Below are 15,914 nucleotides of genomic sequence, written 5' to 3'. Positions count from 1 at the left end.
AATCCCTACCCCTATTGTTGCCAGTGATCAGGCCCCTGAAAACTGCTTACTGACAGGTAACTTACTCCCCAACTTAAGGCACTAAATCCTGAGTGACAAGAACCCATCTGTGTTCCTTCCAATCAAAACTGAATTCCTGCCTGGTGAAACCAATAGTAGCTGGATTTTGGGGGGCCATAGAGGTGGAATAATACCGGAGAACTTCACAAAAAGTGCTTTATTGCTTGTCAAACAAAATAAGGTGCTCTTCACACTTTTTTTTTTTTTTCCAAGAAGAAAATACTGTGAGAACTCTAGAACTTTTTCCAGACAAAATGTGGTCAACAGAGGAAGTAGGCACTTTAGGAGCAGACACTCCCAGTGTCAGGTGCCCGGCTGGGCACCAAGGGCAGAGCTTTGCCAAGGACACAACGGCTCCTTAGAAACGGGGTTTGCGCTTGCGGCCGGTGTACTGGGTGTCAGGTCGGACTTCCCTATGCACAAGATGGGGTGTGTGTGTGTGTGTGAAGAACAGATGGGTCTCAGGCCCCCCGCACACGCAGCTGAGTCCTTGGCACCAGCTGGCCCACCCTACCCACAGCCCCCCAGCACGCACCTGCCCTGCCGTCTGCGGCGCTCCTTCTTCCGCAGCACCCAGGTCCGGCTCTTCCTGGCCAAATCTCGCTTCACGATCCTATGGGAGACCCTGTGCAGGAGACATGGGCTGTGTGCTGAGAGGTGGCGCTGCTCAGGTGAAGCACTGAGTGCACCCGAGCAGGAAGAGATGGCATGGTGTCCCGAGTCAGGCGGCGTTGGCTCCCCTTTCTTTCAAGTGCCTAGTCAATCGTCCCAACCATAAGAAGCCCCCTTGGGCCAGATCAATGGTGTGGGAGATCCAAAGAGGCTGCCCCCACTTCCTTGGGCAGGCACCTCTCTGGGGAGCGTGGACACCCTGCCTGTGGGGGGTGGGAGGGCAGAGCTATTCTTGGAGAAGACCTACAATTGGGGGCCCAAGAAAAGTCACTTCAGACTCAGTTTTGTCTGAGGCCACTATGTCTGGTATAGCAATGAGGACTGTCGGAAGCAGGAAAATGAAGCCACCCAGCTCATGGCAGTCTCCACGACGATCTTCCAAAGCTGATCTGGGCCCTGGCCCTGGCTGAGGAGAAAGGAGGCCCCCACAGCCCCAAGGGCGAGAGGCCAAGAGCAGGGGCTAACTGGATCCCCTGACCACACCCCGCCTGGCAGCTGGGCTAGTCACAGCCCCTGGACACTCCAGTTGACATGGGCATCCATAACTGCGAAGAGGCCCAAAGGCTGTGACTGGACAGTGGCCGGGCCCACCCACACAAGGCCTCGTGAGTGGAGTACTCAGGGAAGGAGCAGCCCACAGGCAGCGGAGAAAAGCTGGTGACTCAAGCAGGAGTGGGGTGACAGCACTCCCATGAGGCAACAATACAGGAAAACGAAACTCTGAGAGGGGCCAGAGGGAAGGCCAAGGAACAGCAAACAGTCCCATGTGCCAGGAATTACAGGTACAAGAAAGGGGAAGGGTTGCTGTTAAGTGCGGTTGAGTCCGCTCCAACTTCAATGGGTTCAAACCAACCTTGTGTCCAATGCTTATCCTATAGCATCACACAAAGGCTGGGCCAATTCCAGGAGGGCAATAAGCCAACAAGAAACATGGTCCTCCCTCCAGGAAGCAGTGGAGAGCCAATGAACAAGTTTCACCACAGGAAGGACACCATGAGGTGACCTGACTCTGGTGGGCCATAGAGACAACTCAGGCAAGAAACAAAAGGGCCCACAACTAGGGCGCAGATAGAACGGAGGTGGGGGGGGGGGGGGTGAGCCACAGAGGACAGAAGAGGACTAGGGTAACCCAGATGACGCTGGTGGCAGCCTCAAGAAACCAGTGTGGGGGCATGCCATCAAGTTCCCATTGAAGCTCAGACTCTTTAAGGGCCAGATGCGGAAGCAGGACACAGCTGCCAACTTGGGACTGGAGACGCAGGAGACCTAATTCTGAGCAATCTAGAAAGAAGTGGAAACTGGGGACAGTGAGGTCAAGGAAGGAGCAGTGAGTAGGGGACAAAATGTGAGCCAAGAGTCACGAGGGGAAGGCCCCAAACAGCAGGTACTGAGAAGTGAGGACTCCACTGAACAACAGCCAGGAAGGTGGGCTAAGGCAAGTCTTCCGATTGATGACAAGGAAGGCTCTCAGGAGAAGAGTTTAGAGAACAGAGTGGAGGCAAGCTGAGAAGAATTGACGAACACACGGATGCAACTAACTTGGTGCCAAGAAATGTGGATCAGATATGCATCAGGTAAAGCTTTAAAACAAATAGTTTTACAAACCCAGATTTATTTGTAACTGTCCTGAATGGAACTAGACAGAAGAGACTCTAACCGAACTCATCAACTGTCTTTCCAACAGGCACCAACTCCCCTGGCTCCCCCAAATTGCAGGACTGCTGAGTTAAAAGCCTGCAGAAGCAAGGTAAGGAGCCAAGCAGAGCCCTCCACAAACACGCTCTGTGCTTCTGAATACCCTTGGCCCAAGGTGGTGCTGTTAGTCCGGCTTTATGAAGTGGGAGGAATGGACGCTTCAAGGTGACAGAACTTCCCTACGTATAAATTAGGACATGTCGTCTGCGGACACCAGTGTGAGGACAAGCGGGCTCCTCAGATGGACTGAGGGAAGTTAACTCCTCTGTGAAGTAAGACATGGAACCACTCACTGGGAGTAAATAGGGGCAGCAAGTGGTGGGCACCTTAGGGCAGCAACATCTACAGTAGTTCCTACCAGCTCATGTGGAATGGGCTAGGAAGGCTAGACAACTTTGGAGGAGTCATTGTTGTTCACTGTCCTCGTGTCCATTTCAACCCATAGTGACCACAGGTGACCTAGGAGATCTGCCCATGTGGTTTCCTAGGCTGTAATGGACCACAAGGTCAGTTTGGACCATAAGGTCAGTGGTTCAAATTCAGCAGCTGCTCCTCGGAACCCCTACACAGGGTCGCTATGAGTCAGAACTGACACATAAAAAATTTATTAACAGTAAGTTTTTAATGTAGCAGACTGCCGAGATCTTTCTCCTACAGAGTCACGGGGTGGGTATGAACCACCACTTTGTGGTTGGCAGGCAAGTGCTTAACCATTAGGCCACCAGAACTCTTCAGGGATCAGAAAGCCTCAGTCTGCAGTGAACATGAGGCCTACTCAGGATTTCCACCACTGGCGGTCCTTAAAGGAAAGGCAGTGCCATTAAGGGCCATCAAGTTAGTTCTGACTCATAGGTACCAACCACCTTGTATAGGTTTTTCCCAGGAACAGCTGGTAGGTTTGAAACACTGACCTTGATGACCCTGTGGTTAGCAGTCTAGTGCTATGGATGATCACAGTATGGCTTACATTTTTTTTTAAAAAAAAAAAAAAGAAAAACTCAAGTCTTGGAACTGTGTAAAAAGTAAGTTGAAACACTGTAAGAGGTGGCAACTAGAGAGACGTTAGAATGGGGAAAGGGTTGCTTTTGGGTCTGCTGATGGATTGGGTGGAGATGGAAGGAAAGACGGAAAGACAGAAAGGAGAGGGCAGGGTGCAGGGAAGGCAGTTCAGGTGAAAGCCAAGTGCTGTGTGTCCTGGAGCAGCAGGCTGGTCATCAGGTGAGCTAAGACTGAGTTAGGAATTCAGAGTTGCATTCTGGCGCCATACAGATAAGGGGGTCCAGGCTGGACCCACAGTATGCCACAAGAGGCATCGATAAAGTCTGGGAAAGGACAGCCACCAAGAGACAACTGGGTGTGAGTGGCTCCTGAGCCCAGTAAAGAGAAGGAGGGAGCTCACTGAGCAGGCAAGTTCAAACCAGAGAGATAAAGACCCAGACTTGGCAAGAGAGAGGTGACCTTGACAAGAGCCAACGTGTGACATGGAAGGATAAAGCTTCAGCAACAGCAGGAAATTCACTATAAAAGGAAGCAGATAAATGGACAGAAGGGAGGATTTTTTTGTACCCCGTGTGTCTGGGTGGCTGATGGGAATGACCCAGGAGAGGGAAGGGGGTGTGTCAAGAGAGGAGGACAAAGACAGCCTGTTCAATGTGGGAGGAGGCAAGGTGTCCAGACTTTTGTAGCTACCCACACATTCAGATGGGCCCTAACCCAATGCCAGAGCCAGCACAGCCCAAGGAGGTCTTTGGTTCTCATGCCACCTATTGTCACTGCTGCGTATAAACCTGAAAGCTGGACAGAAGCAGAGAAGTCCTGCCTCCGCCATGATGTCCACAACAGTTCTGGCTGCTGTGAGGCTGAGGCCTGGACAGCAAGGGCTTTACCTGTCACTGGTGAATGTGGACTGCCTGTCTTCGCCTGCATCCGTTGGGTCACTCGGTCCCTTCAAGAAGCACAGAGATTTTAGACCACCCAGGACAGTTCTCAACCCACCTGTCCCACCCCACGAGGGCTGAGTCCTTCCAACAGATAGTAGAACCACCACCCTATTCTGGGACCTGGAGAGCAGATTCCAGAGGATTCATTCCAACATGCCATGCTCCAGGTTTGGAACCTGCTCTACCTATGTCGTTCTTCTAGCATGCTGTTCAGGTCTGCAAACCCAGGGCCCCTCACCGTTGGCAGAACGCTCGAAGACCCAGAAATCCCAGAAAACAAACAGAGGTAGAACCTGAAACAAGAAAGAGCAAGTGAGGCCCTCCCTCCAAGGACAGGACCCCTGGTCTGGATGACCCAGCTCAGCACTCTACCAGTTCCTGAGGTAGGGGACTTCATGTGGCCCGGCTGACGCTCCCACCCCCCCTCACTCAGGCAACACTCACTTCTTGGCTTTCGCACTATTGGGATAGTCCACCACCATGCCCCCGGTGAAACCAGCCTTTGTAGCCTGAGTCATGATCAGCTCCAACTGGGGGAGAACAGACAGTCAGACTATGGAGGCCAGAGGCACATCCAGCCTCACCTCCACGCCAGCAAAGGAGCCAGTCTGCTTCTAGGAGGAACCCAGCCTGGGACATATGAAGCCTCTGTCACAGACCCTTCCCACTGCCGAGTCCTGAAAAGCCAGGCTGAGAAAAGCAGACTAGAACCAGTCTTCCCTAAGCATCAGTTTCTTATCCGGGAACTCCGGACTCATGCCATGTCACAGGGCAGCTATGAGTCAGAATTGACTCGATGGCAGTGGAATTGAGTCGGTGCTACCATCACAATCTGACACCATCTTTCGTGAGTCAGGAAATGCACCATCGGGGCCACGGGGACCCTCCTCCCACCAAGCAGCCTAACGGGTCACTTCCCAGCAGCAGGAGGAGAGGTGAGGGAGGAGCTCGCTCTGGACGCCCCCCACCCCTATGCCTCCATTGGCCACGGGACCCGGGGGGGTTCACCTGCTCCGAGTTTTCCGGGTACACTTGAAGGACAGCGCGGGCGCCACGGACCTGCCAAAACAGAAACAGCACCATGTTACTACCACCTGTGGACTCCAGCCTGAGACGCCTGTCTCTCTGCACTCTTGACGTCTGTACTCCACTATGTGTGAACACTGCTCATAGGGCAGAGGACACAGGTGTGGGGACAGCAGGAACGCCAGCCTGAGCTTCAGGAGCACACAGCCACTTTAGAATAACAATACGAACCAGAGGAAAATAAATGGGGACAAATGGGTGACGTCTGGCCTCTCTCTGAGGAACCCGTGAGCACAGAAGTAGTGGGGAGCTCAAGATGTAACAGCAGGATTTCAGCGAAGGGCAAACGTCCCCAGAACGACAGGATGAACCCCAGTATGTGGGGGACAGAAATCCTGTCATCTGCAAGGCCCCCCACCTATGGGAGCGGTAACTCCTCAGAGGGAGGGAGCAGGAGCTGCAGAAGGGAAAGGACGGAGAACAAACAAGAGGGTGGCGGAGAGAGAGGACATGCAGTGAGGAGCTCTGTCAGCAACAACACAGAACACCGGACCAAGCAGGCTCAGGGATGGTGCCACAACTCTGAACCACATCTAAAGGAATATTTAGATGGTTGGAAGGTTTACAATGGAATTTGTAGCAGAAGCAAGAAATCCAGTGCTTTCTAATTCAAGACACTCAGCTGCTCCCAGAGGCACCATCTAGGGCGAGACCAAGCAGGAGAAGGATCAGAGCAGCTATGGACACCTGACAGAACCAGAGATACAGGTGTGGACATTCTGGGGTTTTTTTGGTGTCTATTCACTGGTCTCTCGCTATCTGCAACCTCCATTCCGGTGACTATAGGGGGTGCCTGAGCGAGTGGACACTCCACCCCCACCCACAGAGGGTTCTACTACGCATGCGCACAGATCTCCTCAAAATTTAAAGTGACAGTTTCCATTTAAAACCAAACGGCCACAGCCAGCCCTGAACCATTTATCACTAGGAAAAACACCTGAACGGGGATTGTGGAGTAGGACAGGCACACTAAAAAGGAAATAGGCCAAAAATTAAATCCTGAGTTACATCACAACGACCAACAGTGGCATCTTGAAATTACTCAGGAACAAGAGTGAAAAGGGAAGCCCATCTCCTAATCACAACCACCTGGAGGCAATCAGAAAGCATAAAAAATACCAAAATACACACCTATCTAAGTATTAAGGCCACAGATAACTCCTGAATATGCCCAAAAAACAGAAACAGATGACCATATCTGCACATGTCCAGAAACGAGATAAAGTGACTGAGGCAAATGAGCTGGAAGGAGACCTACACCCCATACTGGAAGATGGGTAGGCTTTGGAAATGCCAGACAAGGATAAGGACAGAATCCTGAAAGCAGCTAGGGAAAAAGAAATGTAACATACAAAGGCAAGCAAATCAGATTAAGCTCGGATCTCTCAACAGAAACCATGCAGGCAAGAAGGCAATGGGGAGACATATATAAAACCCTGACAGAAAAAAATACCACCCAAGAATCCTCTACCCAGCAAAGATGTCAATCAAATATGACAGTGTGATCAAAACATTCCAGGATTAATAGAAACTAAGGGATTTTGCCAAAACCAACCCTGCTATGAAAAACATCCTAAAGGAAGTTCTGTGGACTGAGAACGAACAAGAACAGACAACAACCAGAGAATGACGTATGTGGCAGCATCACCCTGAACTCAACTGACAAATGGAAGAGTCAAGAACAGAATAAAATTATAAGAACAGAGGATCTGGGAGGTCAGTCTATAATCAAAACTATTACAATGTGGAAGAAAGAAGAGGAAAAAAAGAGTAATGTGATACAATTTGATGAACTTGACCTATACCTATGGATGCAGTAACTCAAAAGAGGGAACAAATTTTTACAGCGAGGATCATTCCCACCCCCTCCATACACAGAGTAGACAGAGATGGGCAACTTGGACATTGGCAACCCAAAGTGGAGGTTCTACAAAGGCAAGAACTGACTGGCTTACAAGCTTTCGAGAGGGAACCTAGATCCAGAGGGAGTGGAAGAAGGTAGAATCTCCACTAAGTAGTATCCAATCTGTCTGGGCGGGGCTGATGAAAGGAGATGCAGATAGGTCTCCTGTGATACAACAGTGAATAACTGGTATCAGGAGTAGCTGGTAGGTCTGAACTGCTAACCTGTCCAGTACTCATCCTACAGCAACAGATCAAGACAATGCCAATGGGCCAACCGAGGACATCAGCTAGCTTGTTAATAATGTAAGGAGTATGGAGAGCATCCTTGTGGCAGTAGTAAGTGCCGTCCAGTTGGGTCTGACTCACAGCCGCAACCTTACACACAACAGAACTAAACACTGCCTGGTCCCGTGCCATCCTCACAATCGCTATTAGGCTGAGCCCACTGCTGCTGCCACTGTGCCAATCCATCTCACTGGGGGCAAGAGGGGGGCAGCAGTGTCTTCCTCTTTTTCACAAACTCCGCACTTTACCAAGCATAATGTTTCCTTTTCCAGGGACTGGTCCCGATGTGAGGAGTGATTCATGTTGCTACCCCAGTAGCCTTAAAATGAGCCATCCCAGAGGCTGGAAGGGGGGAGCTCACTAAGACCAAGAAAGAAGAGAGCCAGGTATAGAGCACTCGCTTTGGACCCAAGATCCGTGCACTGAAGCTCTTCGACCCAAGCGGTTAACACCTGAGACAGCAAGAAGCAGTAGTAGAGAAAAGGTGGCAGCAGAGCCATGAAACCAGCACGAGACTGGCAAGATACAGCCCAGTGGGCTTCTAGACCACAGACTGAAAAAACTAAGTACCTATGGGCAGGAAGCACGCTGGCAGAGTGGGGTGTTAGTCTGCCAACCCATGGAGCTAGAGCCAAGTACCTGCAGGACAGAGAGCTATGTAACACTTGCCCGAGCTGGCCTGAAGACTACAAAGAGGCCAGCCTTCAACTTCCCTGATAAAATCATATTGTCTTGGAGTTCTCTGTGGTCACGGCAATGAATGAGCAAAGCCAGCAGAAAGCTAGAGTGCCATGGGAGGGACGGTTGGAGCCATGTCTGACCTTTGTTTCATGGGAATCGGCCTTGGGCTGTTGATATTGACACTCTCTCCACTTGTGAAGTTATAAGAGGTCAGACACCCCTGTCATGCCCCTTTTATAGTAATAAATACACAAACAGACCCTATTCCATTATTAGTGAATTGGTCTAGGGAGAGTCTGCCCACTAACCTTTAACTTCTGTTTAGTCTGAGACCCATATGAATGACCTTTCCCATGGGACACCTCTGCTTCATCACCTGCAGGACCGGGGGCGCGGGGCAGGCAGGTAGCCTGGGTGGGAGAATTCATACTCACCAGCACAGAGTAAAGAGAAGAAAAAAAGCAAAACAGGCGCTTGACAGGGTTTTCAGACTTCTTGTTTGCATTACAGAGCCACTGCACCGCTGAAATGCTGGAAAGAAGGGTGGGCTCAGTCAACAACGGCCCTGTTGCCCCAGCCCCTGGAGACCCCAACAGTCCTGACTACCAGCTGAACCCTCCTGCCCACCCTGCGACAACAGTGCATCCAACAGTCTATGCAAGGTCACTGTTAAATGTTTTGCAGCTGGCTCCGGGGAAACCTTTCTCCAGCTTGTTTCTACCTGCCTCTGAAGTTAAACTTACATGGCTCAGTGTGCCATGTCCGTCTCCCACCACTCCTTATTTCCTCCAGGGAAATGCGCTTTACAGCACAAATACAAAGCCGTTCAGGCACTCACCTCACCGCTCCTCAGCTCCATCTGTCCAGTGTCCCCACAATCCCCAGCCCTGTACTGCACACTCTCCTTCCTGACCTCCCTTCCACACAGAGCTTTCACATGGAGATGGGACTATGAAGAAAGGCTGATGGGCTGTTTCCTAACACCTGCTAGTGAAAACCCTCTGGGTCCCAGGAGCCTGGTGTGCACCCATCATGATGAGAGCACAGGACGGGGCAGCCGTCCATTGTACATGGGGTAGCTGGGAGCTGGGGACCCACTCCCCGAGCAGCTGAGAGCAACTACTCTCCTGGGCTCACACTCACCACTGGTTGGATCGGACTACTTTGTACATAGGATGGGAGTGTAGTTGAGACTAGAATAGGACTTTGAACCACAAGATCAGTGATTCGAGCCCACCAGCTGCTCAGCAGAAGAAAGATGAGGCTTTCTGCTCTGCAAAGATTTACTATCTCTGTAACCCTGTACGGGGTTGCTATGAGTCAGAGCCGAATTGACAAAAACATTTCAAAGGAAGGAGTTAGTGTTTTAGGAGCCAAGTCCTCAAAAAAAGCCAATCCTACCCATCCTGCTCCCCACCCTCAGAACCCTGCCCGTCACTGGCCCACATCTTGTGCTAAGAGATTCTGCTATGGGTTTTCCTTTTTTTGTGTGGGGGAGGGGAGAACTGAGTGAAGCTTTATAGCGCAGATCACCCATTTTACATCCAACAAACCACACACTTCATCTCAGTGATTACAGTCCCCTCAATGTGACAGGACAACACACATCCCACAGTTCCTGGTTTCCGCTCCTGCTGCTTTCCCCGCCCTTCTGCGTTTTGTCCTGAAATGAATGCTGCCCTCTGGTCTCAAAAGGTTGACCATTCTATGGTGTGTGCACTCACTAGTGTCGCTGTCCCCTAGACTTAGCCACTGCTTCACTGAAAACGGAACCACACGAATGTACAAAGACTCTTAAAGCCGGAGTGTTTCATTTGCACCTACTCCACAGAGCCTCGCCATGTCTTCCTACACATAACAAATGACAAATGAAAAAAAAAAAAGTGCTCAGCACACAAACCACACTACTGGTCACTGCTTTCAGTAGGCTAGACCATCTCACTTAGCCATGACAGAGCACTTGCCACTCTTGAAGGGGTCTCTAGTGGTCAGACTTGTTCCCAATCCAAATTTTTACTCCCTTCTCTGACACCTCAACGCCCCTGCCTCTTGATCTTGGCTCACCAGAGGTCTGTACCCAGGTTATGACGAAGGTGGGACCCCCCCCCCTTCCTGTCTCTGCCTCATACTCACAGTAAACGACAGATAATCCATGTTTCTAACAATCATTTCTGTTTTATAAAATCTGTGAATAAGGTACTGTGCACATGCTTCAAACTCAGGGGACTTGACCCTAACCACCTAGGAAGAACCCTAAGCCACTGAAGAGACTGGTCTGGGCCACTTGAGTGCTCTTGAAAGTGAAGCCAGGCCAACAAGATGGTTCCGAGAGTCTAAGACTCTGCATCTGTGGGGCCTGAACCAGCCAGTGCAAAGTAATCACAGGAGTGGGAAGTTTTGAAATGCAAAACACACACCATGCTCTGAGACTCCATAGACCTGAAAACCCCAGGGACATGCACATTTGTGACTGTCTCATGTGACTCTGCTGCCCAGGTCTGGAGTGCATTGGCCTGAGGATTAAGAACTGGAAGCTACTGCCTCTCACCTGATACAACCATCAAAGGAACCTGGTTTGAAGGGGATGCCCTGGCCCATGTCCCCAAGCAGCAGGTCTCCCTCAATGTCTCGGTCCAAGGCCGCATCTAGGTTGGAGAAAGGAAGTTAAGGAAAGAGTCGACCCGTACAGCTGCTCCATCAGGAAGGTAATCCACTCGAGTCCAAACAGAACACACTTACCCAACATGGCAGAGCTGATGTCAATGCCCACCCAATAGTGTCCCTCATCCGAGAGATAGTCTCCGCTCAGTCCAGTGCCACAGCTGGAAAACACAATCAACCAAGGACTGAGCAGTGCGTAGCAGCCCCACCACCTGGAAAGCATAGCCAGTCTCCAGATCTCACCCAACATCCAGCAGGTAACAGGGCCGGTCCTCAGGCAGATATAGGAGCTCCAGGGCTCGCCCTGCCATCTGAGACTGGACATCAATCATCCGTGAACTGGAAAGACAGACAGAAAGATGGACTGATGAGGGAGTTTCCCCAGACCCAAAAGAGCCAAGTAAAATAAAAAGGGACAACCATACGGAACGGAGAGACTTTCCTGATCCCTTCATTTGGTAATTTTAATCACTCTAACATCTATTTTAAAGTGAAAAGGTCCATACAGCAGTTATTTTGTTATAACAAAAATTTTAACTGTACCAGTTGCAAAGCTGCTGCATTAGTTAATGACCAACCATTAGGCTTTAATGCACCCTTCCCCTGGTGTGGCACTTGTAGAATAAGCATTGGACCGCAAGGTTTGTAGTTCAAACTTACCAGCTGGTCCTCAGAAACTCTACACAGGGCCGCTCTGAGTTCAGCGGCACTTAATTTATTCAAGACCTGTTTTCCCAAGAACCCCCATTGCTGTTATGCACTACTGAGCAGATTCTGACTCTCAGTCACGCTACATGGCAGAATAGAACCGCCCCAGAGGACCCCCAAGGCTATGTTCTTTATAGGCGCCAGGAGTCAGGGCTTTCACCAGAGGACCCACTGGGTGAGTCTCAACTACTGCACCATCAGATCTCTCTCCAGCAGCCCATCAAGGGAGTTTCAAAACGTTCTTGAAAACATTCTATGATCTTCCCACCCCTCTTCAGAGTGTCCCAGATGAGATGCAGAGATCTGCAGAGGGAGCTCCCTTGCAGGTCTACCTTGGTGCAGGGGAGGGTGGGGTGTGTCTCTCCAATGCCCATTTTTCTGGTTTTAAAATGCATTTTTGCTTTATTATACAAAGCAATGCTCAAAAACATTTCTGGATATCATAATTCACCATTATAGAGACCACAGTATTAAAATGGAATAAAGATCACACTGTTCTGTATTAAACAATTTCCATTATCTGTTAATTCCGTCTTTCCAACCACTTTTTGAAGTCTGCTCATGTAGGTGTTACCAATGCTTTTGCACTACAAAACCAGTGCTGTCCATGAGGAGTACAATGCAAACCACATAAGGACTTTCTGGTACCCTCGGTTCAAGTAAGAAATGTTTTTACAGGTTAAAAACATTCAGTAATAGTTTACTAAATCTAATGAATTTAATATTGTATGTTACTAAATCCACACAAAATCAACAGCAACACAAACATATCAGCAAAAGATTTTGGTTTCTTCTTATTTTCATAGCAGGTCATTCAGACTAGCAGCCACCCTTCAAAAGAGAGCAACTTACTAACTTACTGGGCAGAGTGTGTCCGTAGTGTTGTTGTTGTTGTTATGTGCCATGGAGTCGGTTCCGACTCACAGCGACCCTGTACAGGGTTTCCAAAGCTGTAAATCTTTACAGGAGCACAGAGCCTCATCTTTCTATTGCAAAACAGCTGGTAATTTCAAACTGCTGACCTTGCATTTCACAGCCTGATTCCTAACCACTGTGGCCTTCTCAAAATCTAGAGAAAGACTCTCACTTCATAGTTCTCAAAATGCCTAACATTTAACACAGGACTTGTCAGCTAAGAGAGATACGTTATTTTGACACATGACAATTGGGCCTATTATTTTTGCTGACCTAATGAAAGGAGTGAGGCTGTGTTTCGTTCTGCTGTGCATAAGGTCGCTATGAGTCACTACTGACTCGATGGCACCTAACAACACCAACAAATGAAAGGAGAAAGTGGGTATCAGAACTTTTTCTATAGCATACTGTATTGGAATCCTGGTGTGTAGTTATAGGATAAGCACTGTAGAATAAACCCACCAGGCACTTGTTGGAAATACAAAATGTGATACAACTTGATTACTATTGACCTTTGATGAAATTCAGATATTATGAGGGGACTTATTTTTCAAAAAGCTTGTAGAAAAATCACAACATCTTTGAATTTTATTTTATCCAGAAACACTTCTGACGCCCCCTCGGACCACTGAGGATTAACTGGAATTGCATAATGTTGTTAAATGCTGAAAAGCCGGTTCCGATTAATAGTGACCACGTATATGGTTTTCAAGGAGTGGCTAGTGGGTTAGAACCGCCGATCTTTAAGTTAGCAGTCCAGTGCTTATCCAGCAATGCCACACCAGGTCTCAGAAATCATATAATTTGTTGTTGTTGACTGCAACCGAGTCGGTTCTGACTCATAGCGACCCCGTGTAGGGTTTTCCGAGGAGCGGTTGGTAGGCTTGAACCAGTGACCTTGCCTACTGACAGCGCCACAGCAGGCGGCACACACAAAGCATTCTAAAAACACTGTCCCCTCCCCCCAATATGGCGTCCTGGTGACGCAGTGTGATCAAGCGCTGAACTGCAAGGTCGGAGGTTCAAACCCACCCACCGCTCCCCGGAAATCCTATACAGGGTTGCTGTAAATTGGAACCGACTCAATGGCACTTAACAACAGTAAGCCCCCAACATACACAGCCCCTGCCTAAGTCCACTAACCGCGTCAAAACAAACTCGCATTAAATTTTGAAAACCACCGATAAAATCATTCCCATTATAAAGATGCGGGTCCGGAGGCCCAGAGGATCCCGTGATTTGCATGATGAAAGGGAATTCTGCCAGTGGAAGAAAGGGGATCAGCGCTTCTGCCACCCAAACTCAAATGCTACGTGCTTTCCTAACACAGTCCGCAATGCACCGGTTCCCGACCCCAGGCCCCCAGACGCGGACGCCGCGCGACATCCACGAGCTCCTCACTTGCGAACGTATTTCCGGGCTTCATTCTGATCGTAAAACTGCGGGAGGAAAAGAGAACGAAAAGAGCGGTAAGGGGACGATGCTAGACACTGTAGTCCTGCGAAAGGCAACAGGGGTGTCGCTGCCCCAGCCTCACCAGCTCCGGGGGTCCGCCATGCTCCGGTCTCCGCCCTCCACAAGCCATCCTCGCGTCTCCACAGCACGCCGCCTACTAGCGGCTCGTGGACTCAGCTTTTATATCATCGGCCCGGCGACCGCCTCGTAATACGCATGCCCCATACCCTCGCCCTGCCTTCTTTTTACCTGATTGGCTGCAAGGCTGACGCGCTGCGAAGTACTCTGGCCTTCTATTGGCCAATTCCTCTGGTCCCCGCCCGACGGATCCACTCAAGATGGCGGCCAAGTGCGATAGGAAGTGGCCGCGGTTGCTGCTGTGGAGGTTGAGGCCGGCGGGGATAACGCCAGCAAATGATCGATCGATCCTGGGTCTAGGAGTGTGGACTCGTTCCTGGAGCGACGGCCCCTATTCGCGCACGGCGCTCTACGAGCTCCTCGGCGTCCCCACCACAGCCACGCAAGCACAAATCAAGGCGGCCTACTACCGGCAAAGCTTCCTCTATCACCCGGACCGCAACTCGGGGAGTGCCGAGGCTGCTGAGCGCTTTACCCGCATCTCCCAGGCCTACGTGGTGCTGGGCAGTACCACCCTCCGCCGCAAGTATGACCGCGGCCTGCTCAGCGACGCGGACCTGCGCGGACCCGGAGTGCGGCCCTCCAAGACCACCGCAGCCGATGCCAGCGCGCCCCGCCACCCGCCGTCCGCCTCTCACGGCGGCGGCAAGGCCCCGTCAGGTGCCCCGCGCACCATGTTCAACTTCGACGCCTTCTACCAGGCGCACTATGGGGAGCAGCTGGAGCGGGAGCGGCGCCTGAAAGCTCGGCGCGAGGCCCTCCGCAAGCAGCGAGAGGACCAGGCCCGGAGGGGCTTCCGCTGGGATGACACCCGAGATGCGACTTTCGTCCTTCTGCTCCTCACGATCTTTGTCATCATGAGTTTTCGAATGTGATTAGAGAGAGGGGGGAAAGGAAACCCTTCCCCGCTACCCTCCAGAGAAACTGGCCTCCCATTGCTCCGCGCACCCAGCTCAGCGATTGACCTTCACATCCCTCCCCTAAGATCCAGAGAAGGAGCCCATCCGACGCCTAAGAAAAAGGGGCCCAGACATGAAGAGACTCGACTTCTAGGGGTGAAGGGTCAGAGAAGACGGCTCTTCTGGGGTCCCCTGGTGGTCTACCTCCTTGGTGTCAACTTCTGGATCACTAGCTCTCCCTTCATTGTGAAGCCCCGAGCAAGAATTGGTTGTCACTTCTTGCCCACGTTTGGACTATGGGGCTCCTCTGTAACCTTGCAATGTGACCAAGCGTTGGCTGCCAAATGAAACGCTCTGGGCTTGCGTGACCCTTGTCTTTCTGTGCCACGGGGAAAGTGGGGCCTGGAGTAAGAGGGGGATGTGTGAAGACCTAACTAGTTCTCTAATGTGGACCCCTTCTCTCTTCTGTTGGAGGCATGGAGGAGTGGGGAAACAAGGTCTCCAAACATGAGGAATGAGTGCTCCTGTGTGCACATTTGTCTCCTGCATGACTTGGAGACGTTCACTGTGTGGGCCCCATGGCAGAGGACTCCTGCCCCGCTCCATTACTAATGGTCCTAATGGACTCAGTGGTTAGACCACGTTGCTAGAAAGGCCAGTGTGACTATGGGACAGTGTGCCAGTCACCTTTACCAGCCAACCTCAGTGCTGACTGTACAGCCCATCCCCAAGTACAAATCCAGCCATAAATTCAAAACTTGATTTCCCTGAGTGCGATTGGTCCATCTTCCTGTTTAGCAGGCAGTGCCTATCA

The 15,914-nt window shown here is 50.7% G+C and overlaps 2 protein-coding genes across 3 annotated transcripts; one reads left to right on the top strand and one right to left on the bottom strand.

The window, feature by feature from the left end:
* Positions 1–418: 418 nt before the first annotated feature.
* WBSCR22 (Williams Beuren syndrome chromosome region 22) lies at positions 419–14,193 on the bottom strand. 2 transcript variants are annotated; one of them, XM_006859698.1, is made up of 13 exons: positions 14,146–14,193; positions 14,010–14,047; positions 11,229–11,324; positions 11,064–11,146; positions 10,873–10,969; positions 8,759–8,855; positions 5,376–5,426; positions 4,812–4,897; positions 4,606–4,660; positions 4,314–4,372; positions 3,063–3,110; positions 596–685; positions 419–473 (listed from the first exon to the last, which is right to left on the bottom strand). In XM_006859698.1, exons 1-13 carry the CDS (start codon positions 14,191–14,193, stop codon positions 419–421), a joined length of 903 nt encoding a protein of 300 aa, XP_006859760.1. The 2 variants fall into 2 exon arrangements, with proteins under 2 accessions (XP_006859760.1, XP_006859761.1); XM_006859699.1 differs by lacking the exon at positions 3,063–3,110.
* A 208-nt stretch (positions 14,194–14,401) lies between these two features.
* DNAJC30 (DnaJ (Hsp40) homolog, subfamily C, member 30) lies at positions 14,402–15,076 on the top strand. Its single transcript, XM_006859697.1, has one exon. The coding sequence runs from the start codon at positions 14,402–14,404 to the stop codon at positions 15,074–15,076; it is 675 nt and encodes a 224-aa protein (XP_006859759.1).
* Positions 15,077–15,914: the final 838 nt, after the last annotated feature.

The sequence above is a fragment of the Chrysochloris asiatica genome, unplaced genomic scaffold (genome assembly GCF_000296735.1).
Source record: "Chrysochloris asiatica unplaced genomic scaffold, ChrAsi1.0 scaffold00034, whole genome shotgun sequence".
Classification (NCBI taxonomy): domain Eukaryota; kingdom Metazoa; phylum Chordata; class Mammalia; order Afrosoricida; family Chrysochloridae; genus Chrysochloris; species Chrysochloris asiatica.
Note: the sequence above shows the minus strand (reverse complement) of the source record. Positions and strands in the feature narration are given on the sequence as shown.